Raw genomic sequence first — 24472 nt, 5'->3', positions numbered from 1 at the left:
CACATTTAAATATATGCAGGACGCTGTGTGTGATGTAGATATGAAGAGCTTAAAATGGCCTTTGGCCTCCTGGACTTTCTCCCTTTTTACAAATATATTAGACTTTTCACTGTCTCGCTGCTGGTAGGTCTGGGCTGCTTCTCTGTTTGGCCAGGTTGTAGGGTGACTCTGAAGAACTCCCCTCCTCCTTCCCCTTGCTGGCTTTCTCCCAAGAGTTCCTGCATTCTAGCCCACACCAAAAGTGCCATCTTGTCAGCTGGGCTACGGAAGTTCCTGGCTCTCCCTTGAAGGCACAGTAACACAGTACTGCTAGATAAAACTCAGTCTTCATTTTACTAATAAGTTCATTGAAAACCCAACTGTGTTACTGGCATAGAGAGAGGAGCTCTTAAACTACAGTTCCTACTGATCCCATCTCCCTCACAAGGACACTGGGGCAGCAAGTACAGCATCCAAGTTATCACTGTTACATATTTTCCTTTGTAAAAAAATGCAAAATAAGCGTAGATCAAATAACATCAAGATGTGGCAAAAAAGAAGGTGAAGAATGAGGCTCAGGAGGTAATGCCAAGCTAGCTAATCCTTTTTCCTTTTGTTTTGTGCAGGTCAAAACTGGCCCGAAGACGCACAGGCCTGCTGAAGTACTGACTCAATGTGTCATTCTCATCTGTTCTAACTCACCTTCTGATAGATAAAGTGTTCCCTCATTTCTTTGTGTAATTCTTGATGGTTTCTCTTGTATGTAATCCTGTGGCTTAACTTCCCTTCCCTCCCCATCTCCTTCAGCACTTTTTCTAGCTATTCTAACCCTACCCCTTTTTCTTTTCATCTGTGTTGAGAATCCTATTAGTAGCACGTGGCCAAAACAAAAGGAAAAAACAAAAAAAGGATCCAGTGAATATTGCACGACTTTAAAAAGAAGTTATTTTTTTTTTTTTGTTTTTTCCTTAAGACTATTGGTTTCCCATTCCAACTGACTCTTTGATGTCTGTACCACTGTCCTCGTTGTTACCTGTCTGAAATGCTTTAGGTTTTTCTTTCTTTTATGACTTTGCGGTAACCACAATGCTGCCCTCAGGACAAGATTCTTAGGCTAGGGAAAAATGGTTCCTTCTAAGCATCTAAACGTGGCGTTACCCAACGAGAAGCTGCCGCTGCTCTTGAGGCTTCCTTAGTCTTGCCTGTCATTTAACCCCCTGTGAGAGCTGACACATAAGATAAGTTAACCCATCCAGGTTGGACTTGAATCTCAGACCCCAGATATCCCGGAATTTGAGTTAATTCTGGAAATGGAGGAGTTGCTAGTGTTCAGCAGGTCAGAGCAAGGTCTGCTGCTGTCGAGACTGAGGGGAGGAGAACAGGAGCAGACCCTGAGTGATGTAGCAGCGGGCTGGAAGAAACTGCCCCATGGGCTCTTGCCATAGGGGTCTAGATTGGCACTGTTTATTTATAAAGTTCCCCAAAACCTGAGCAGAGCAGGTGGAGTTTGTGGTAACTCTGTGTAGGCAATGTGGCCGTGTCCCTCCTGATAGAAAGAAGAGGTTGTCACTGAAGCATTGGGTGAAAATCCTGAAATTTGAAGGGCTCAGCCTTTTCTTTGAGGTGATGCTAATGAAGGGAAGTGGAAAAATCCCTGTGTGGTAGTTCTCTGGAGCATATGCAGGAATTAACCAGAAGGCTGGGGAGATGCTTCCCTTTTCTCTCTACCTTTCTTTGGTCTCAAGAGTTATTGTATCAGTGACTTTTCCCTTCCCTGTCTGATTAGCTTTAAAATAGAAACCAGCGTGGCCTGAAAAGCTACTCTGAAAAATGCATCTGGCATATACTCTTGGAGTACCTCTGAAATGGGGGCCTCCCTGCTCCCACCTTGTGCATCCTACCCTCCTTTCTTCAATTCGAACGATATCCAGTCTGATGATGGGAAAGTATCTTCTCTCCACTGTCTCCTTTTAAAACCTAGTGCTTGCAGCACTCTCCAGCCACTGCATGCGCCAGGATGGGAGGGAGCTTTGGCTTCTCTTTGGGGAAAAAAAGATCACATCGCTGCTTGTATCACCACCACCTTCTCCTCCTCCTCTTCTTCTTCAGCTGCCTCCAACCCTTCCCCCTAAATTCTGTGGGCAGGAAGATAGTCCCTTCTGAAGAGAGACCAAGCAGACTCCTATTCCTGGTCACCAATGTGTAACAAGTGCCTGTTGTAAGATCCCCCTGGGCAGCAGCAGCAGCTATTGCTAATTTGATATAAGGTCTCTTAGACAAACCTTGACCCCCTGCCCCTTCAGGCCTTCCACCAAAGACACAGGAAGCTTCCTTTCTCTGGGAGGTGAATTTCCAGTTTAGGTTTCTTGGTCGCTGCAGGGGAGTTATTTTTAGCATCCTTCATTATACTTCAGCGGCTCACTCTGGGGAGTGGAATGCCCGGGGGGGGGGGGGGTCAGGATGTACAGACCTCTCATTAAGTTTATAGCTCTTGGGAGTGGCAAAGGGGGTTTATTTCACTATCCTGGGCACATGCAAGAAAAGGTCCTCGGATCACTCCACCTCAGGAAGGTAGTTTTCATTTAGATCACTCCTTGTCACCTAATCATGCCGCCCACTTGAGTTTCTGTGGCCAGAATCATGAGGGGTTCTCAATAGAGCAACTTTATTTCAGCTTCATGCACTGCTTTGCTTCTGCCGCAAAGCATAATGCATAGTGGGACCTCCTAAAAGCTTAGTTAAAAAAGGAGCAGGAAGACGAAGTCTGATGCTTGCTAGGACATATCTTTATACCTTACATGATGGTAATCAAGCTAAGCTGTGAGCTCACCTCTTCTCCTGCAGTCCCCTAACTCCTTCCAGAACAGGAATGTGCAATGGGGGAGTGTTATAGGGATCCAAGAGCATCACACAGAAAGCATTTGTTTGCGTTTGTTTGTTTGTTTAGCATTTTGTTCTTTAATTGTGTGACCCTAACACAGTGAGAATGTTCTTTGTTATGTAACAGACACAATATGCACTTCCAGTGTGTGCACAAACCAAGACTGCTAGTGCAGGAAGAGGCTCCCTGTGCTGGAGTTAAGCAGATTTCAAGACTGTTCTAAGAATGAACTAGAGGTTAATTTTAAGCACTAAGTCACTGCTGCTGCTGCCACCATCGGTAATGAAGGTGGTTCCTGTCTGAGAAGGGGAGGGATGGTGTTGATTAGATGGTGGTATTATGTGACGCACTGAGAACATTTTTTTTTATTTTTTTTTAACTAGAACAAAACTAGTTTGCAAAGTCTTTGCTTTGGATAGGCCAGAAGCTGGAAAATTAGCTAAATTGTATTTATAAATATAGGTATTATATATAAACATGATTAAGGAACCCTCCTTAGGAAACAGGAGGTGGCAGATGGGTATCTTATTACCACAGAACTGGAAATGTTACAAATGTGTTGCATAAATTTCACCCTCCTATATTTGAGAACTGTAGGCAGCTTCTGGTGGCCTGATCTGTATGTGGAACAAAGGTCACTGGAAGTGTAAAATTCTATTTTTAAGTTTCTACATTTCTTAAAGCCCCATAATCTGTAGAGAGTTCAGAGGAGGCAGTACCACCTTCCAGTCTGATGTAAGAGAGATGTTGAATCTCCTAGAGTCTCTCACTGGTAATGGAGCTCTGCTCTGGAATGGCAGTGTTCCTTGGTCCGTAAAGTAGGAAGTAGAAAAATATTTTTTTTAATTAATTTTAATTCATATTTTTGTACAGGCTTCCTGTTCTACCCCAAAGAGTTTAACATGGAAAAAATACAAGGGGCAGGGAAAACTGTCGCCCCTCCTGAAGTTTAAAAATCCAACTGAGCTGGTGTGCTGGTTTAGCTGCATGCAGGCCGCCCTGGAGTCAGCCAGCTCTTGGGACTTGCTGCTGGAAAGTGGGCACCATGCCATGGGCCAGCCAACCTTTTGAGCATGGACATTGATCCTAAAGGATGTCCCTTGGAAAAAGTTAAGATTGCAGGCACACCTCTAGTTTGGGTTTTTAATTTAATCAATTAATGGAAGGGAAGAAATGACCCAAAGGCCCGTGAAAATATGACACTATTGTGTAAGTTCCACAAGCCATTTTATTTTAAAAAGAATTGATACTGTATTTTAGAGATGCACTTTAAGTTTTTAAAACAAAAACCTTTATCCTGGGATGCAGAAGAGAAGGGAGAGGATTTCCAAACCATTGGGAAGGCTTGTCATGCCCCTGTCGAAAATCTTTATTACTGCCTGGTGAGGTGTTTCAAAGCAAAGACTTTACTTTCTGCTGCTTGTTATCTAATTTACAGGGATATTTAATTTTTTATGTAATGTATTGTATATTTATACATCTCTAATTGCACATTAGATAAGGAAGAGAGCATTATCCTGGGTATAGAACCCGCTGGTACTCTGCAATTAATATTGCCTATGCATCACTCTGGTACTTACGCAGCATCAGTTTGTGTTAGTTGTATTGTTCTGGATTTTTTCTCTTTTTTGTTAAAGATGCAGTTGTTAACCTGCTACTTAAAGGAAGGATACTAATGCTGCTGCTCTTGGAAGGTTTGCAGAATGTATTTAAATGGGACTCTAACTTGTGTGTGTTGCATCTCTCCGTTGTAGCTAATTACCCCATTTGTGATCTGAACTGTACTGTATGTAGCAGGAATGTATTAATTTTGTGCTTCCTTGTTAAACAGAAACATCAGCTGTTCGAGAACAGAAATGAGAGTTTTGTTCAGAAGGCCATTTATGAGTTCTAAGTATTGGAGGCCTAAAAACAGTTTAACACTAAACAGATTACTTAACCTTGTGTCAATATTAGTTTTAAATTTGCTTCAATCAGTGAGAGAAGCTGTGCACTCCAACTTGTGGGTCTGGAGGGTTATAGGACCTCCTATTTTTAATGTTGCCAAATTAGTGGCCTGACCTGAGGTACTGAGCTACCCCTACCTCCTGTTGAAACCAAGGGTTGGGAACTGGGGAAGTTATGGATGCTTAGCACTTCTCAGGATGAGGCCTTAATTTTCACTCTGCTTGTTCAGAGCACATACTCCATGTGCAGTCTGTTAATGTTCTTGACTTTGGACATTAGAAATGCTGTTGCACTGAAATACCTATTTTTTTAACTAATGTTTCCATCTCCCTATTCAAGTCCTCCACACATGGTAGACACTATAGCATAAGTAGCCTTCTTGAACAAATCTCTTTGCAAACTGATCTCATCCCAGCAAAGGAGTGCATCAGCAACACTGTACATTATTAATTTGATTTTCATTCTCATGTTTTATTTTGTAAATATATCTGATGTTTGGAGCTTGAGTATACAAAATGTAAATATAGTTCATGTATTTGTACTAATTCTGATCCATTTGCTGTATAGGCTTAGGTGTGCAATGCAGATATCTAACTGTGTATGGTAACCTTGCACCACCGAACTGTTAGTGAACGAGGTGAAACAATAAAGGTACAACCAGTGCATTAGCAGGCATTGTGTGCGCTGCGTTCTTCACTTACTATTTTTTACCATTAGTTTCTTGGTTTGATCCCCGAGAGCTGTTGAACTCTGATCTGAACAAGCTCATTCAGAGAGTACAGACATTCCTCTCTGCCTAATTCCGGGTGTTTGTCAGAGACCCTTCTCCAGCTTTTCTATCACCATTCCCCTCAAACACAATCAACTGGCAGTTCTAATTATTCAGTCACTTTCACTGTAAAAGCTGCTAACTATAGTAGGCCTGGTGGTGGTTGTCACAGGTGACTAGGAGCTCCTTAAATAGAGGCCACTGAAATTTGACCCTGAGGTTACTAGCTGTATCAAACATGACTGCGGTACATGGACTTCCCCACAGGTCAGACTCCCAAGGCCCTGTCCGAGTAGGTGTAAAACCTTACAAAAATTCTGACTGTTCAAAACTGCAGTGAGGTCCTTAAAATATTACAGCTCCTGAAGTCCCACAAGTAGAGTTGCCAGGCATCCAGTTTTTGAGCGGAATGCCCCATCAAAAAGGGACCCTGGCAGCTCTGGTCAGCACCATTGACCGGGCCGTTAAAAGTCCGGTCAGTGGTGCAGCGGGGCTAAGGTAGGCTCCTTACCTGCCCTGGCTCTGTGCAGCACCTTGGAAGCGGCCGACATGTCTGCCCCCTAAGCACAGGGGTGATCCGGGAAGCTCTGCATGCTGCCCCCACCCGCAGGGCTGGGTCCGCAGCGCCTATTGGTGGGGAACGTGCAGGTATGGGCACCACGCAGAGCTGCCTGGCCACACCTCCACTTAGGGGCTGGACATGCCGGCCGCTTCCTTTGGAGCAGCATGGAACCAGGGCGGCAGGGAGCCTGCCTTAGCCCTGCTCCACCATGGACCGGGAGCTGCCTGAGGTAAGTGCTGCCTGGCTAGAGCCCACACCCTGAGCCCCCTACCCAGGTTGGAGCCCCCTCCTGCACCTTTAACTTGCTCCTAAACCCCCTGCCCCAGGTTGGAACTTCCCTGCATCCAAACTCCCACCCAGAGCCCGCACCCCCTCCTGCACCCCTACCCCAGACCTGAGTCCCTGCCCACACCCCTCACTAGTGTCTGCACCCCAGCCCTGAGCCCTCTCCTACACTTCAAACCCCTTGGCCCTAGCCCTATGTTCCCACATGCACCACAAACCCCTCCTCCCCAGCTACATCCCCCTACGCCCCTGTTGGAGCCCTCACCTCCCCCCATACCTCAAGTCCCAGCCACGTCCCCTCCTATGCCCTTAGCCCCTTATTTCTAGCTCTACCCTGGAGCCTGCACCCCAACCCTGAGCCCACTCCCGCACCCCAACCCTGAGCCCACTCCCACACCCCAACCCCTTGCCCAGTGAAAATGAGTGAGGGTGGGGAAAAGCCAGTGATAGATAGAAGGGGGGGCTGGAGGGAGGGACCTCAGAAGGGGGGGGGCAAAGGTGTTTGGGTTTGTGCAATTAGAAAGATGGCAACCCTCTGGATTTAGCATTGAAACCCACAGCCACGCTCTGGGGCTAGGCTGTGCCTCATTTTGCATGAGGGAGACCTGCCCAGCAGCCTAGACTCCCCGGCTACTGCCTGCCACCCCCCTTGCTTCAAGGCCTTGAAGGCGGATCCTGCCCCTCTAAAGGACGATGAGATCGGCGCTCGGCTGGGCCCCTCTGAGCCATCAGCCCACAGATGGGGCGGAACTAGGCGAGGACGAGCCCCTAAGTCCCGCCCTCCCGAGAGGCGGAAGCGGCCTTGGGCCAATGAGAGCGAAGCTGGGCGAGTACAGCTGGCCCGGCCCGGCCGCGCCGCCTCTGCTCAGTCCCCTACCGGCCCAACGAGGGGAGTCGCCGCCGCCGCCATGGCACAGTGAGTCCCGCGGGCGGTCCTAGGCCTGGCGCTGGAGCCTCCTGCCACCTAGGCGGGCGGGGGCGCTCGGTCCGGGGTAGTGCGTGGCCTTGACCTGAAGCGCGCTGGGCTAGCTGGTCCCCGCGGCGGCGAGGCCCCGGCCCCTGGGAGTGACCAGGCGGGCCGAGTACGAGGATGCCGTCCCTGCACGGTTGTTTTCCTGGCTGGCTCAGAAGTGGGGAACCGGATGGTTGAAGTTGGGGGGGGGGTTGGGAGGTTCGTGTGCAGGAGGTTAGACCAGGTCAGTGGTTTTCAACTGTTTCGTTTGCAGACCCCTAAAAAATTCCAAACAGAGGTGCGGACCGCTTTGGAAATGTTGGACACAGTCGCAGACCCCCCAGGGGTCCATGGATCACAGGTTGACAACCACTGGACTAGGGGATCACAGACGGTCCCTTCTGGCCTTAAAGCCTGTGAGTCAGGGTTTTTTTCTTGGGGCCGAGAGGAGGCTCTCCCGTCTGCCCCGCACCCCCAGGAGACTGGAACCACCTTGCTCAAACTTTGACCCGAGCCTTCTGGGGCTCATTTTGCCCATCCCACGGTGATGCCCAGGGACCACTGACATGGGCCACTCTTGGATAGAATTGAGGGGGGTGGCAGTGAAGAGTTCTGCTTAGCACTCTCAGGTGAGAAGGCATCAGAATTTGATGAGAGCTGGATTGTTGCCTTCAGTGACTTCCTTAATGGCACTCAAGCTGCATGCTAAAGCAATAGTCAGTTACTAATTCAGTTTGTCATCCTGCTGCATATGCAAATAGAGTCAGAAAATATGCGGATGCTTTGTAGTCTCTGGCTGAAATTCTCGTCAATTATTTCACTTTTCTTTTTTCTTATTGACTTAATAAGTTGAGAAACATTACTCACCAGAAAAGTGTTGCCAAATATATTGTCCTATTGGTAACTCCTACTGGAAATTGTCAGGTTACAGCTGGACTTGTACAGGGCAAAGGAATTCAAGAGCATGAACAGAAGGGGAAAAGACAGGTTGTGAATGTGCTGGGGCAATACTACTCTCCTGTCTGACCTGTTCGGTATTTCAGGGTCCTGAGCTTGGAGACAAATGTCCTCCCTCGTTGATCTTTCTCTAGAATATACAGTACAGCCTTTAATTATCTGCCTCAGAGGTCAGGGTCAGGGGCAGGATGACTCCCAAAACAAATGGATAATCAGGTGAACCATCAAGCTGATGTGGAAGAGAGAAGATTCCTGGCAGAGTGAAGAGGGGACAGGGCAGACGTTATTCATATGAAGACTTCTACACAGAAGTCTCTCTTTGCATAAGGTAGCTCATCTCTTCCTTGCAGAGCTTGGGGAAGTTGGTGGCTCTGGTAGTTCCTCCCAACTTCTTTCTGCAGTGTCCTGTGCAGTAAACCATAGGACGTTGGGGAGAGAGGACATGATAACCAAGTGGCTCCATGAGCTGGATTTCTGCCAGTTGAAGTGGACTGCTTTGTCAGAGGCCTGAGGCAAAATCCAGGTGCTGCTGGGCATGGAGCCCTGACCTTGTGAAAATGACATCGGTGGTATTGATTGCCCTGTCATCCTGAAACAGCCCCTTATGTCCCCATTAGCTCTCTTTAAATCAGTCTCCAGCACTACTTCATTCCCTCCTCCACCCCTGCTGGGGCAGTGATACCAGTCTTGGAGCGCCGCCTTGGCACCTGTTGAAGATGCAGCGAAATACAGAAATGCAAAGTGATGTCCAGATGTTGTGTCTGACACAGTGTCTTTGGTTGGGGCTGCACTGCCACAGTGTGAGCACTCCAGATCTGTGTTGGGGTACTGTGCTGCTCACTCTGACTCCATTTGGCACAGTATCACCTCTTGCTCCTCCTTTCATCTCCCCTCTAGTTGCTGGTGGGGTATTTTCCTTCTCTCTTCCTTCCAGGGCTTGTTTGCCTTGATAGTTGGGACGGGATCCTGGCAGCTCAAGATCACTTGGTATGCACTGTGGAGAGCTCTGCTGTGTTCACCTCTCTACTGTCTCTGCCTGAGACCAGAATCCGTTAATCATGTGGGCTCACACTGTTTATATAGAGTCCTCTATAGCGCATGTAAGATCAGGGAGAATATATGTACGCTCTCACCAGCACAGGTTCACTGAACAGTTCAGACCAAAATAGCCTGGTAGATCATGAAAGGATCATTGTTAATAACAGTTGGAATCTTTCTGATATTGGTGTGTTGTTGTTCTACTTTTCAGAGCTGACATTGCTTTGATTGGACTGGCTGTAATGGGTCAGAACCTGGTTTTAAACATGAATGACCATGGCTTTGTGGTGAGTGAAGGAATTTGGGGAATTATTTGTCATTTCCAAGGGCTGAATCCCTAGTGTCCAAGAGCAGCAGGTGGGCATTTTAATTTGTGTGGGAGGTGGTGTACGTGAACAGTGTGCTGAGTTCAGATTCTTTCCCTTTTATGACAGCCTTTGTTGCTGCTCAAAAAGGAAGGGATTGGAGAAGAGGGCTGTACTCATCTGTGTCTAGCCAGGAATTGTGATCACATGTGGATTTGTTAGACATCAATTCATCCTTTGGGGGTTGCAATTGCACTTGGAACATCCTGTTAGCGATTGAACCTAATGCAAAGACATACAGAAAAGCTGCAAGAGTATCACTGACATGTGGCTTCTTGGAGGGCGGAAGCAGGAGAGAAGTGTATAATGCTGGAGCTAGCCGACTGTTGATTGATATGGACAACATCACATTTTTTTGCTTTCCCAGGTTTGTGCGTTTAACAGGACGGTGTCCAAAGTGGATGCCTTTCTGGCCAATGAGGCCAAGGGAACCAAAGTGATTGGGGCTCACAGTCTACAGGAGATGGTCTCCAAGCTGAAAAAGCCCCGTCGGATCATCTTGCTGGTGAAAGCTGGAAGTGCAGTGGATGACTTCATCAAAAGTCTGGTGAGGATAGTTTCCTTCCTAGCTGCTACTGGCCCCTTGTTCTTTGCTGCCGCCATGCCAGCTCCACCTTCCCATTGTTGCAGAGACAATCTCACAGGCTGCTAACTTGGCATTGCTTAAAGTCACTTGCATATGAGAACTCGTGGGGATTAAAATCAGTTAGAAGACTGCCTTAAAATAAACGTTTGGTTGTTAGAACTTTACAGACACTAATTACGCCCAAGTAGATAAGGTGATGTCTCTGCTTTATAGATGGGGAAAACACACACACACAACCCTCCCCTTGTTTTAGCCTTTGGATTCTGTTGTTGAGGAGCCCAGTCTAGTGATGAGCCCTTAATAAATCTGGCCCCTAAAAGGAGGGTTGCTTGTGATTAAGGCAATACCATCCGGAACAGGTTCTGATGAGTTCACTCTGACCTTTCAGGGATTTCAGCTGCAGGTCAGTTCTAAGTTTTTCCTATATGGACCAAATAATAATGGTGATTGATTTTATTTTTTCTTTTCTGGTTGCAGGTGCCATTGCTGGAAGCTGGAGACATCATAATTGACGGAGGGAATTCAGAGTACAGGGACACCACGGTAAGTCTGATGCTGCCTTCTAGACCCCTTCCTCTAGGTGAATGGGCTGAGAATGCCCTGACTGTGTTTCTTTCCTCCCAGAAATGGGTGAACCAGAACTGCTGTATACATGGATGTCTTTTAGTCTCCTGTTTGGGGGGAACCACACCAAATTCTGTCTGCAGTGGAGCCCCCTTACTGACAGACCTGTTAAAGAACTATGTTAGGGTTGCTAGGTCCTTATTGTAGGAGCAGACCTGTGACAGGTGTATGTTTGTGTCCAGCAATATTGCAATAAAAACACTGGCCTCATTAGAATGAAGCCCTTTTGAAAATGCATCTGTTCTAATCTCTGGAAGCCAGGATGCTTATAGCAGAGCTATTGCCTGAGAGGAACACGAGGTCATAGAATATATGCTAATGGGCAATATTGGTGTCATTCCACTGACCATGTATCCCATGAGCATGGAAATGGTACAGGAATAATTCACTTGGATAAAACTGCCGTGTGCCAAGAGATGGGTTTTTTCTTCATAGATTCATAGATACTAAGTCAGAAGGGACCATTATGATCATCTTGTCTGACCTCCTGCACAACGCAGGCCACAGAATCTCACCCACCCACTCCTGCGAAAAATCTCACCTATGTCTGAGCTATTGAAGTCCTCAAATCGTGGTTTAAAGACTTCAATGAGCAGAGAATCCTCCAGCTGGTGACCTGTGCCCCGTGCTACAGAGGAAGGCGAAAAACTTCCAGGGCCTCTTCCAATCTGCCCTGGAGGAAAATTCCTTCCCGACCCCAAATATGGCGATCAGCTAAACCCTGAGCATATGGGCAAGATTCACCAGCCGGATACTACAGAAAATTCTTTCCTGGGTAACTCGGATCCCACCCCATCTAACATCCTATCACAGGTCATTAGGCCTATTTACCATGAATATTTAAAGATCAATTCATTACCAAAATCATGTTATCCCATCATACCATCTCCTCCATAAACTTATCGAGTTTAATCTTAAAGCCAGATAGATCTTTTGCCCCCACTGCTTCCCTTGGAAGGCTATTCCAAAACTTCACTCCTCTGATGGTTAAAAACCTTCGTCTAATTTCAAGTCTAAACTTCCTGGTGGCCAGTTTATAGCCATTTGTTCTTGTGTCCACATTGGTACTAAGCTTAAATAATTCCTCTCCCTCTCCGGTATTTATCTCTCTGATATATTTATAGAGAGCAATCATATCTCCCTTCAACCTTCTTTTAGTTAGGCTAAACAAGCCAAGCTCCTTGAGTCTCCTTTCATAAGACAAGTTTTCCATTCCTCGGATCATCCTAGTAGCCCTTCTCTGTACCTGTTCCAGTTTGAATTCATCCTCCTTAAACATGGGAGACCAGAACTGCACACAGTATTCCAGGTGAGGTCTCACCAGTGCCTTGTATAAAGGTACTAAAACCTCCTTATCCCTACTGGAAATACCTCTCCTGATGCATCCCAAGACTGCATTAGCTTTTTTCACGGCCATATCACATTGGGAGCTCATTGTCATCCTATGATCAACCAATACTCCAAGGTCCTTCTCCTCCTCCATTACTTCTAATTGATGCGTCCCCAGCTTATAACTAAAATTCTTGTTATTAATCCCTAAATGCATAACCTTACACTTCTCACTATTAAATTTCATCCTATTACTATTACTCCAGTTTACAAGGTCATCCAGATCCTCCTGTATGATATCCTGGTCCTTCTCTAAATTGGCAATACCTCCCAGCTTTGTATCATCCGCAAACTTTATTAGCACGCTCCCACTTTTTGTGCCGAGGTCAGTAATAAAAAGATTAAATAAGATTGGTCCCAAAACTGATCCTTGAGGAACTCCACTGGTAACCTCCCTCCAGCCTGACAGTTCACCTTTCAGTAGGACCCGTTGTAGTCTCCCCTTTAACCAATTCCTTATCCACCTTTCAATGTTCATATTGATCCCCATCTTTTCCAATTTAACTAATAATTCCCCATGTGGCACGGTATCAAACGCCTTACTGAAATCTAGGTAAATTAGATGCACTGCATTTCCTTTGTCTAAAAAATCTGTTACTTTCTCAAAGAAGGAGATCAGGTTGGTTTGGCACGATCCACCTTTTGTAAAACCATGTTGTATTTTGTGCCATTTACCGTTGACTTCAATGTCCTTAACTACTTTCTCCTTCAAAATTTTTTCCAAGACCTTGCATACTACAGATGTTAAACTAACAGGCCTGTAGTTACCCGGATCACTTTTTTTTCCCTTTCTTAAAAATAGGAACTGTGTTAGCAATTCTCCAATCATACGGTACAACTCCTGAGTTTACAGATTCATTAAAAATTCTTGCTAATGGGCTTGCAATTTCGGGCTTATCTTCTCTTTGCAAGGACCCATGTCAGTGGGGGAGCAAGGGGAAGTTTCCTAATGTTCAAAGTGCAGCCTGTGTGTATGTTCCTCTTTGATTCCATATATTGCCACGACCAAAGCAGAACTGAAAAAACTATTTTTGGGCCCAAATGGTCCCATCTCTGTCTTGGCTCTATCCTGACCCCATGAGTGTTTGAAGTAAAATGCAGGATTCCCCCTCCTCTGTTTCAGAAAAGCTTTTGTTGAATACTGTTTCTCTCTCTCCCATTCAGAGGCGCTGTAAAGAACTCCAGGAAAAGGGCATCTTGTTCGTAGGAAGCGGTGTTAGTGGGGGAGAGGAGGGTGCCAGGTACGGACCCTCGCTCATGCCAGGAGGAGACAAAGAGGCTTGGTAAGTATCAGCCCTCCCATTCCCACCAGCTCCTCTTGTAGACTGGTCATGTAGTAACAAAGTCGTCTCTGGATGTTGGGAGCAGAGGGTACTGGTGAGGGTGGGATGTGTCTATATCAAGAGAAAATTGATGTTTCCTGGGGGCTCAGGACTTCTCAGCCCAGCTGAGGTCACAGGCAGTCTTGGCTGTTCATGGCAGTCCAGGCTTACCCTGTTTTCTTCTCAGTAGTGTGCAGGTGGAGGTACTAACTTTACAGGGGAGAGGAGAACGGGGAACCTGACCAGATATACCAGAGACCTTTATTTGACTCTTTTGGGACTCCGTGCCAGCTGAGAAATTGCTTGTTATAACATGGGCAGCAACAGGAGCTGCTGCAGTGACTCATAGCTCAAAGGAGGCTTAGTTTGCTCTTCAGTGTCTCTGAACTGTTAATAGGATGCATGAATTCTTGCACACAAACATGGCTCTCGATCCAGCTCCTTCTCCCACCCCCATGTCACTGGAAGGGACGGTGCAACAATGACCGTGGTGATTTTTTTCCTGTGTGTCTGGAGAGAGATTTTTCCTGGGCCTAGTCTTGGCTCAAGCAAAAGACAGCTTTAGAAACTGAAAAGTCCTGTCGCTTCACACCAGCTTTACCTCTCAGATCAGCTTGTTCCAGCTTGATGGTGCCAAGTTGGCAACTACAAGAGTAATCTCTGCTTTTCTTTTAATCTTAAACACGTGGATAAAGGCTGCTTGTTTCTTCCATCCCCACCTAGAATTCTGTCCTCCTCTCCTCACCCCGTTCTATGTTCATGCTCCTCTCAGGTGGCTCCTTTCGCCCACTCCTGACTCAGTGTTCTTTCATACCATATCATCTGCTTGGCACAACCTCCCAGTTAACATTCATTAAGCCTCCTCCTTCTCCCCTTCCAAATCAGCTAAGACTGATGTTGTGGTTAATGTGTAGGGCTGCAAGCCAGAGAATCTGGGTTCTGTTCGGGCTCTGCCACTGACTCACTATATGACCGTGGGCCTGACATTTAATCTTTCTCTGCCTCAGCTTCCCCATCTGAAAAATGGAGGGGATAATAGTTGTCACCTTTGTGAAGTGCATTGACGGCCTCCTCTACAAGGTGCTGTATAAATGCACAGCTTGTGCGGTTTGCTATTTCCTGCATAAAGTGGCTAATCCTTGAGGCATTTTGCCTTTATCTTGGTTTTGATGGAGATGTCTGGTAGCCAAGTCCCCTCTCCCCATTTGGCCTGGGGGTGAGTTACAGTGGCAGTACGACATCGATAAATTTTCTCTTGTAATGTTTGTGTCCAGCTGCTGAGTTATATCATTCCTCTCCATAGGCCTCACATCAAGAAGATATTTCAAAGCATCGCTGCTAAAGTGAACACTGGGGAACCCTGTTGTGACTGGGCAAGTACTGACAGACATTGATAGACTTTGGAATATGATTAGATCCATCGCTTGGTTGTTTAGGCCACTGAAATCTCTGTGTGCGTGTGCGTATCACAAATGCTACAAATGTATTCCTTAACAAAGCAGGGCTGCTTTTTGCATTGATCCTTCAGTCTGCTGCACCCAGTACAGATTTTCTGTTTTGTGGTACTTCACCCTTCCCATGCTCTCTGTCCACATGGACCCATGTCCACAGCAGTGAAGCCACCATCACAGATATTTCCCTTTTTAACAGTCTCAGCAGAGACCAAGGAAGGACTTGGTTGTAGAGAATGAACTCCCCTCTCATCCCAGGTGGGGCACATTGCTGAGGCAATGTGAGGGAAGCTGCCATGCAGTGTCTACACACAAACAGCGGTTTGGTGTGTCCAGGGTGCCTTTCCCCAGTACTAAACTCACAAAGCCGTACTAAGCAAAGGGAAACTATGGGCAGGTATTTAGTAGTGGTGGCAGCAGTGTGTCTGAAGGCACCCTGTGATGTCTCTTTGGCAGGTAGGAGAAGAAGGTGCTGGGCACTTTGTGAAGATGGTGCACAATGGGATTGAATATGGAGACATGCAGCTGATTTGTGAGGCCTACCACCTGATGAAGGATGTACTGGGAATGGAACATGATGAGATGGCAACGGTGAGCTGCAGCCCGCCCCCTCCCCCCCCGTCTATTTCACCTCTGCCCTGAGACCTAGCAGGTGACTGCTCTGCTTTGAAGGCAATTAGGATGGAGCACAGCTTATGTCTGTAGTAGAATCCTCTACCAAATCTTCTGCTAGGGCCAGTGGGGAAATGTGCATGGGCACCGACTGAGGTGGGTCTTAAACCTTGAACACTTTTAGACCATTGCCTCAGATCTTTCATTCCCCATGTGCCTCCTGCCCTGGGAAAGAATCTGTCTTGGTCGGATCTGAAGTGTTTCCACTTGTTGCTCCCTTATTCCTTGACTTGGGCTGAAAAAGCTAATGAACCTCCTCCATATGAGCCAATAATGTAGGTCACAGAGATCCCTTAAAGCAGGGTGGGATTCAATAATGTGGATAGATAATCCTTATAGAGACCTGATTAATCTTGGGATGAGCCACAAATAGTCAAAGTGCCAAGAGTATGGTGTCATGGAATGAGGCGTTTCACTCCCCATATGGCTCTTGTAGTATCAGGCCAGAATATGCCTGTATGTTTCTGTTTGGAGATGGCTGCTTTGCGGCCCCATGCACCTACAGTACCTCTGACATGGGGACATGCTAGTTCCTCTTCTGAGCTGTTGAGTAGATGCCTGGCAAATGGGCTAAGATCGTCAGTGGGTTTGAAGGGGTGCCAGTAATTTGAGCTCGGGTAAGTATCCCTCTTGCAATCCCATTGTTGGTTTCTCCATCAAGGTGTTTGGAGAATGGAATAAGACGGAGCTAGACTCTTTCCTGATTGAAATCACAGCCAACATCCTCAAGTTCAGGGACTCTGATGGCAAACACCTGCTCCCAAAGATCAAGGACAGCGCGGGTCAAAAAGGCACTGGGAAGTGGACAGCCATCTCGGCCCTGGAATATGGAATTCCTGTCACGCTCATCGGTAACTGACTTGTCAGTCTGACTGATATCACTGTCTCTTGTTCTACCGGTCTAACAGCATGTTAGCCATGGAACACTTCGCAGTAGAGGGGATAAGCCCATGATGAAGGTGCTTCTGTCTCTGTTATCCCTGGTCTAACAGTTAAGGCCCTTTTGCCCTTTGACAGTACTGCTCCCTGCTTTTTGCTTATCTTCTATGGGAATTCTCCCTAATCATCTGTCCCACTTGTACCGTCAACACCTCTTTGCCCGCATCATGGTATTTGGTAGTTCCTTAGCTGGTGGTGACCCAATGCCAGACCAAGACGTGGGAGAGGGTTTTTAATATTTACTACTCTAGTTTGGTTCAGCCCTGTTCTCAGTAATCTATCCTCCCCTGGTGCCCGATGCTGAGTCATATCACAGCCTTGAAAATGTGTGGAATAAGAAACTCCTATTTCTGCTGTAGTTTTATAAGAACTTGCGTCTTCCTGAAGATGTAGGAATTATTTTTCCACCATCCCTGTACCTTTCTCCTCCCCCATTTCCATGTGATAGTTTTAGCAGAGCTCGAGTGACATAGTGTCAATCTGACTAGACAGGGACACTTAGGCCTTGTCTGCACTATGGCTTGAACAGCACTAACCCCCCCAGCTGTCTTTGAAAATGGATTTTGAGCATTTATCTGTAAGAAGCATAGTTGCTATCTATGTTCCAACATGATGGTTGTTTGCATGGTTTCTCTATGCAATGTGAACAGATTTTTTTTTAAACTGCTTTGGTTAGCTTACGGTCTGACCCAAAGCCCATTGAAGTCAGTGGGAATCTTTTCATTGACTTCAGTAGGCTTTGGGTCAGGCCCCTAAAGTGTGCCTGAAAAGTAGCCACCCACATAATTACCCACCTACCACTGATTGTTGTTTCTAGCATAGTTTCTGAACACAGCTGTGAAATTGCAGGTGCGTTAGGGGTAGACACCCAAACTATGTTACAGATGTGTTTAAATTCATGGTACAAGCTCTAGTGTGGACTTTAACTTCGGGAAGTTCCATCTGTTGTCAGAGTTTGCTTTATTTTTCCTGCTCTTTTTCCCATGTCTTCTCTCCCCTGTAGTTTTGCTAAGCCCCCTTGTTTTAGAAGATAAATTGTATTGATCACTCCCTCTGTGGCCAGCTGAATCCATTATTGGAGAAGCTTGGCTGCACTGCAACAAAAAACATTTTTACAAAGTAGGGCTGAGGCTGCTATTTGCTGAATAATTTAAATATTATACCAGAGCTTTATATCTCTCAGAGCTTTGTTTACTTTTAAATTGTGTCCTCCATTTGGTTGGTAAAGTTCTCTTGCTTGGGCTCCTTCTTTTGCAAGGATCAAGGGTGGAGGCATTTCCCAAATATAATTCTGTGCTGCAGAAGTGGCTTGTGGAGTTAATGCCTCACAACCCCTGTGCAAATACTGGAAATTCTTAGTGCAGTTGCTACATCTTTCTCCTTGCATCAGGGTGACTTGCAACTTCCTCCCTGCAATAGCAGAGTCATGCTTCCTCCACAATAAAGCAGAAGGAAACAGGTTGGGCAAGAATGAAAAGGAGTGGTTTGTTCTGATTATGATAAAGTATAATGACCTATGACAGGGAAGTCCTGTGCAAACCTGTGACTCATTCACAGGTGTATGAAAGAAAGACTTTTTTATAACCGGAGATTCATTGTAAAGGAAGAAGGAAAGTCTTGTATGCTTTCATATTTCTGTCAGTCCCCTGAAAGGTGACCTCAAATGCTAAAAAGTAAAGGAAACTGTTTAAATTCCCGGTTCTCTCCCTGAATATCTGTACAGTCTTAAATTAAAATGAATACGCTTTAAAATAACATCTGTGAGTGAGTTTTGCCTTTACTTATCTGCCAGGACAAGAATTCAGGGTTTTGGCTTCCATGCAAGAGTTGATGATATTGCTTGCTTCTACAGCTCTCCAAGGAATGCAGCTCCCTACCTTGCTTAGTGATGTGTACAACTCTTGCATGGGCCTCTGACTGCCAGAACTAAGATCTTAACAGATAAAAATTTTCACTTCCCCTATGAAGTTGATTTATTTGTAATGTTTGTCTGCAGCATTTTTGTGTGTGCTGAGGATTTCTTAGAAAAGCATCTCCAATTAATGTGCATCATACTTGGTATTTGTGTAAATGCTTCTCAGCTTCAAAGCACTGTGCAAGTATTTATTTAGTTTCCTAACCCCACCTCTCCCTAAGATATACTGTGATACAAAACTGTCTGTATTTTATGGATGAAGGAAACGGAGACCAAAAGATTGAAGTTCCTTTTACAAATAAGGAAACATTGATTATTTCTGTCCAGGACTCTTGTCATATAGTAGATGCCTTATGTTGTTTTAAGAAATATGTCAGGCCAAGCAATGCTGCCCAAAACTGCTCTAGCCCAGTGGCTGTGTTTCTGGCTGATATTCTGATAATTCATCCAAAAACCTAAGTAAATGGTTCATTGGAAGCCACCTTTCTTTCCTTGGACTCTCTAGATCTCAGAGTGTGGGCTATTTCTCACTCAATCCCTTTCTCTCCTCCTCCACCCCTCACTTTCTGCTATTTTTAGATTCTCCCTTCTCCATTTCTGATGATCCTCTATTGAATATGAGTTCTCTGGCTAGATTAGATTGTGGAGACTCAGCCCCACACTGTGAATCAGCTGTCAGGGGGTGCTTGATAAAAGGTCCTCTTCTTGTAGACAGAGGAAATTCCCTTTGGTGTGGCCAATGGGAGTCCTCTGTCATTCCTAAACCTGACCTTCCTTGCATGGCAGTGTGGCCTGCTGCTGTCATCCCATCTCTATAAACACCTGTCCCCATGCCTTGGCTCTGCATGCAGTAGGCTAGAAAGGCCTCATTGTTTGGCTTGTGCTTGCTAAATGTCTTCTCTTTCCTTCTCTGAGTAAAGGTGAGGCTGTCTTTGCACGGTGCTTGTCTTCCCTCAAGGATGAGAGGGTACAGGCCAGCAAACGGTTGGATGGGCCCAAAATGACTCAGTTCAGTGGGAACAAGAAGGCATTTCTGGAAGATATTCGCAAGGTGAGTCAGGGCTTCTAGCCAGAGCTCCGCATTAGAACTGCGGGGACAAAGTGAGCTTCTATGCTGTGAGTCCGAGACTCTGAATGGGACACGTGTTGGCTGTGCTCTTGTGCTGTCCTTGTTTCCAGCCATTGGAGCCTGCCCTGGACCACCTCCTGTCATGCCCATTTCTCTCGGTGTGTGCCAACTGAGATGCAATAAAATATGGTTAATGGGGAACTTGTTCATGGACCAGAGAAAGATCCCAGTTGGGATGAAGGGTGATACAGGCACAAGACTGGGAACCAGTTGCTATTCCTAGTCAAGTCACTAACTCATTGTGTGACCTTGGGCAATTCACATCACCTTTCTGTGTCTCCATTTCCCTCTTTGTGCAATGGAGATGGTATTTCACTTTCTGTCCATTGGAGAGGCTGCATTTATTAACACTTAGAAAGCACATTGAGCTTCTCAGATGGAATGTGCTAGAGAAGTGCCAAAAATTTATTATTGTAGGAAAATCTGCCTGGCAAAAGGCTCGGGGAATAAAAGGAGACAAAGAGATGTATGTGTGTGTTCCTGTGCATGATCCAGATTAAGTGAAGAGTGCTTACTTGCTCTTTTAGCAGTCTCCCTTTCTGTGGTACCCATACAGTCTGGGGAAAACTACTGGAATAGATGCACCAAAAAAAAAAAAGAGAGAAAAACAAGCAAAACCACAACCCTGACTAAAACTAAGTAGAATTTGACTGTATCTTTTTCTTCATGTTCAAGTAATAGATGAGGGTAGCACTAACGCAAGAAAATGGTGATATTTTGATGTTAGTTGTCCGAACTGCATAGGAGAGAGATTTAGTACCTCTCAGTACCTATTGACCTGGATCAACTATATTCTTTTGAACTGTGAGATTGAAAAGGCTTTGACCATCAGAGATAGTAGTTAGGAGTGTTTGGAATTCAGTAAGTGAGTTTCTTACATATAACTAGAGTGTTGCCCCTGAGATGGACCTTGGTGTGACTTGTGTGCTCTGCTTGTGAGTCAGATTCTAAAGTTCTTCTATCAGAGTTTGTGGGCTGCTTCCCTAAATACGATTTGTCTCTCTCTAGGCACTCTATGCCTCCAAGATTATCTCCTACGCTCAAGGCTTCATGCTGCTAAGACAGGCAGCCAAAGAATTTGGCTGGACAATTAACTATGGTGGCATTGCATTGATGTGGAGGGGAGGCTGCATCATCAGAAGGTAAGAGAGCAATTGGGGCAGGGAATGCTGACCAGAGAGCAGTTTGGTTTGCCTTGTGCTGGACTGGCCCGCTCAGAGATCTCTGTGGAAGATCTCCTATATTTTATCTGCTAATACTGGGATGCTGCTGCCTATGTCAACACTGGAGCTCATGCAACCTGATATCAAGTTTATATGTTACTCCGCCACTGCTGATCTTTTCATTTTTTCACTTTGTCATTTTCCCCTAGGTGTTGGTGTTTGGAATCTGTTGATTGGCTGAGTTCTGTAAACACTGTGCCTTACTGGCTGCCTGTCAAATCCCAGCCATTAGCCCTTTGGATTCTAGGCAATTCACAGCTCCCACCACTGATACCTAATTCCAGCTTTGTGTCTGTCCTGTTTAGTGCATTCCTGGGGAAGATCAAAGATGCTTTTGACCGAAACCCCGATCTCCAGAACCTGCTATTGGATGACTTCTTTAAGAAGGCTGTGGAGGACTGTCAGGTGTGTGTCTGAAGAAGGGAGAGCACAAAGGCAACAATTTACAAACAGTACATGCCCCAAAACACCCCTTCTGCAGTGTGGTTAGGTCCAAGAAGAGAGAGGGCAGAGAAAAACGTCTTTAAAATATCTTTTATATAACACCCTTAATCCCAAAGAGCTTTAGGTAATCCTAAAGCGCTTCGGGATTGCGTGTGTGTGTGTGTGTGTGAATACAATGTATGCATCTAGGAATCACTCATCCACCATTGAAATGCAGCATCCCCATGGTGGGACATGCCAGCTGTTTAGCACTACCACTGTGTACAGCGAAGAACAGGAAGTGAAACATAATCATAACCAGTTGAAACTGCACCATCATAACCGTGGTGAGGCAAAATGTAATTATCCAAATTAGAATTTGGTCTGGACACCAAAGTTAACACCCACACTTTTGTAAAAATACCCACATGAAGTCGAGACCCTTCATTTCCATCTCATCAGAAAGATGGAGGTATTACATCTAAATAAAGGAAAAAAGGGAGAGACTTTGACTGTAATGGGTAAAGTACTACCCTATAATTTTGGCATCCAAATGAATCGAGAGCTGAGCTGAGCTGAACTCTTCCTAGACTGTAGGATTTGGAGGTGATGATGTACTGCAAGGGTAACTCTTCCTAGACTTGCCATAGTGTCAAATGTAACACACATCTCCTTGAGTGTCACAAAGTATTAATATGATCTTCCCAGAAGTAATATACAAGCAAACAAATGTTCAGTTCTTTGCCCTTAATTCACATTAATTCATCCTCAGCTACCATGACTCATCAGTTTCTAAAATGTAAACTCTTACTTTTAGATTAGTAGCAACCATAAACTCTTAAGTTTGCCACTCCATTTTCATGTGAAATCATAAGACAGGAGTGCAGTAGTTTGGAAGAACTGTGGTCCTAGAAATTATTTTTTTCTTCTTCTTTCTTTTGTCTAACAAGGTGAAACCTCATTCTCATCACTGACAATGCCTTTTGCCTTGGAAGGGGCCTGCTGTGCAGAGTTTGGATTACAATTTTGTAGCTAAAAGATTCTGCTGTTAGTGTATGCAGTCGCATAGTATCAGCAATGTACTAGGCTCTTAATTCACTAGACCTAGGACTGTCCAAATAAAGTGTTCTGATCTGGGCAGGAGACAAGTCCAGTTAGAACTATAAACATTGTCTGTATGGCCAATTGAGTCATTTTATTATGACTTAATTCCATTCACTAAAGCTGAATATCCTATGCATGTTACTAAATCAGATTTAACTTTCAGACAAAAGATTGTCCACATACCTTTCTGAAGCGACGTACTAGTCTCTTATGTCCTTGGGGAGTCATTGTGCTCTTTTTCATTAGGATTACTGAAAACGCCTTATTTGCTCAGTGTTCTGCTTATTATATTCTTCTCTTTGGAATTTGTTCTCCCTGCATATGTAAAAGAGCAGAGTTCCTGCCTGAGTTTTAGATCTGATTGTGTATACAGTATAGGGTACTGCTTTTACTGTGTGTGTCTTGTTTAATTCTGTCTTGCTGGGCAGCACTCTGGACTGCTTTTGTTTATGAATACTGATTGGAAAATCTGCTCACTTGATCCAGGGTGGTGATTACCAATAGGAACATGCCATTAGACTAGAGACGAGTAACCTCTGCTGTAGTCCTGCATGCTGCTGGCTAAGTAGTCTGTTTCCTTCTTTCTCTTTATTCTCCATCAGGACTCCTGGCGACGTGTGATCAGCACTGGAGTCCAGATTGGCATCCCTATGCCCTGCTTCACTACGGCACTTTCCTTTTATGATGGGTATAGGCATGAGATGCTGCCAGCTAACCTGATTCAGGTAAGCACCCAAGACGCCACATTGAGACCTGTGAGGCTGAAATTTAAGCCCAAGGAAGAAAAAAAACCAAAACAGCACATCAGTGTGTGAAGGATCACCTGCCAAAAGCCTTTCTTCCATATTGCCACCTCTTCTATGCGTTATTCCTGGGTTCAGACCCTGAAATCTTAAATTACCTCACACTTCGATAGCAATAAAATGTTGTGCAGTCAGGTTACTTCTCTCCCTCCCCCCACCCTTATCCTGCTTGTGTTCTCTAGTCTGAATCTGCTTTCCTGAAGGTTTTGCTATCGTATGACAGATTACACATACACATTCTAGATATGTTCACTTTGTAAGATTTGCCCCAAATCTCATATATTTCTTTTAAAATGGGTGTCACTCAGACACCATGGCAATGGACTTGGTATGAGAACCTAAATAGGTACCTACATACAGAGGTGGGATGTAAGGTGCAATATCTCAGTGATGTTGGTATTTGATTGTGGTGTTCCTGTGTGTTTCATCATCTAGGCACAGCGTGATTACTTTGGTGCTCATACCTATGAACTGTTATCGAAACCAGGGGAATTTATCCATACTAACTGGACAGGTCATGGAGGAAACGTGTCCTCTTCATCCTACAATGCCTAGTGGAAATATTTCATCTGGAAGCCAAGATACTGTAGATCTGAGACATTCCTCTTGATGGCAACACTTTGCTTATACTGCATTTGGCTAGAGTTTGTCTGGGTACTTTTATAATAACTTGTATGTATGTGTCTTATAAGAAAGGCAAATAAACTCACTTATAAATGTATTGTGGGGTGTTTTCTTCTCTTCCTGCTTTCCCCTCTTTCAAGTCAGATGGCCAGAAACACGTATTGGTTCATGGAACACATTTAATTCCCCATTCATATTTTGTATTCTTATTGTTCACAAGCCTTAAGAGCTTCACTAACCACATAGATAAAGAACAACTGAAATGCAGCCACCTCATAGGTAGAGGGTGGTAAACCATGAATGCAAAGCAACACTGCACAATGGTGGAGGGAGGTAATTAAAGTGCTATGAAATTTTTAATGTCCATTCAGAACAGGCAAGATCTTGGTTCTAAAGGTCTTATTTTAAAGCACTCACTCTTTCTCTGACATGACCATCTCAAGCTCCATATATCTTCCTTGGAAAGATAAAGGGCTGAGTTGATCTAGGACAGATTCAAACCAGTGGTTCCAAGGATTCTAAATATTTCAAGA

At 45.2% G+C, this 24472-nt stretch overlaps 2 protein-coding genes across 8 annotated transcripts in view; both read left to right on the top strand.

The window, feature by feature from the left end:
* KIF1B (kinesin family member 1B) overlaps positions 1-5476 on the top strand; it is a 147470-nt gene extending 141994 nt beyond the window's left edge. For all 7 annotated transcript variants that reach the window (XM_074933986.1, XM_074933982.1, XM_074933985.1 and 4 more), the window contains one exon: positions 606-5476. In XM_074933986.1, coding sequence (XP_074790087.1) covers positions 606-648 — 43 coding nt within the window. In that variant the 3' untranslated portion in view covers positions 649-5476. The remainder of the gene's footprint in view (positions 1-605) is intronic.
* A 1745-nt stretch (positions 5477-7221) lies between these two features.
* On the top strand, positions 7222-23986 carry PGD (phosphogluconate dehydrogenase). Its single transcript, XM_074933990.1, has 13 exons — positions 7222-7339; positions 9582-9657; positions 10103-10282; positions 10799-10864; positions 13499-13617; positions 14960-15029; positions 15564-15698; positions 16441-16630; positions 19554-19684; positions 20771-20904; positions 21291-21390; positions 23115-23237; positions 23751-23986. Exons 1-13 carry the CDS (start codon positions 7332-7334, stop codon positions 23868-23870), a joined length of 1452 nt encoding a protein of 483 aa, XP_074790091.1. The 5' UTR covers positions 7222-7331; the 3' UTR covers positions 23871-23986.
* Positions 23987-24472: the final 486 nt, after the last annotated feature.

The sequence above is a fragment of the Natator depressus genome, chromosome 18 (genome assembly GCF_965152275.1).
Source record: "Natator depressus isolate rNatDep1 chromosome 18, rNatDep2.hap1, whole genome shotgun sequence".
NCBI classification, from domain to species: Eukaryota; Metazoa; Chordata; order Testudines; family Cheloniidae; genus Natator; species Natator depressus.
This window is presented reverse-complemented; position numbering and strand designations above follow the sequence as displayed.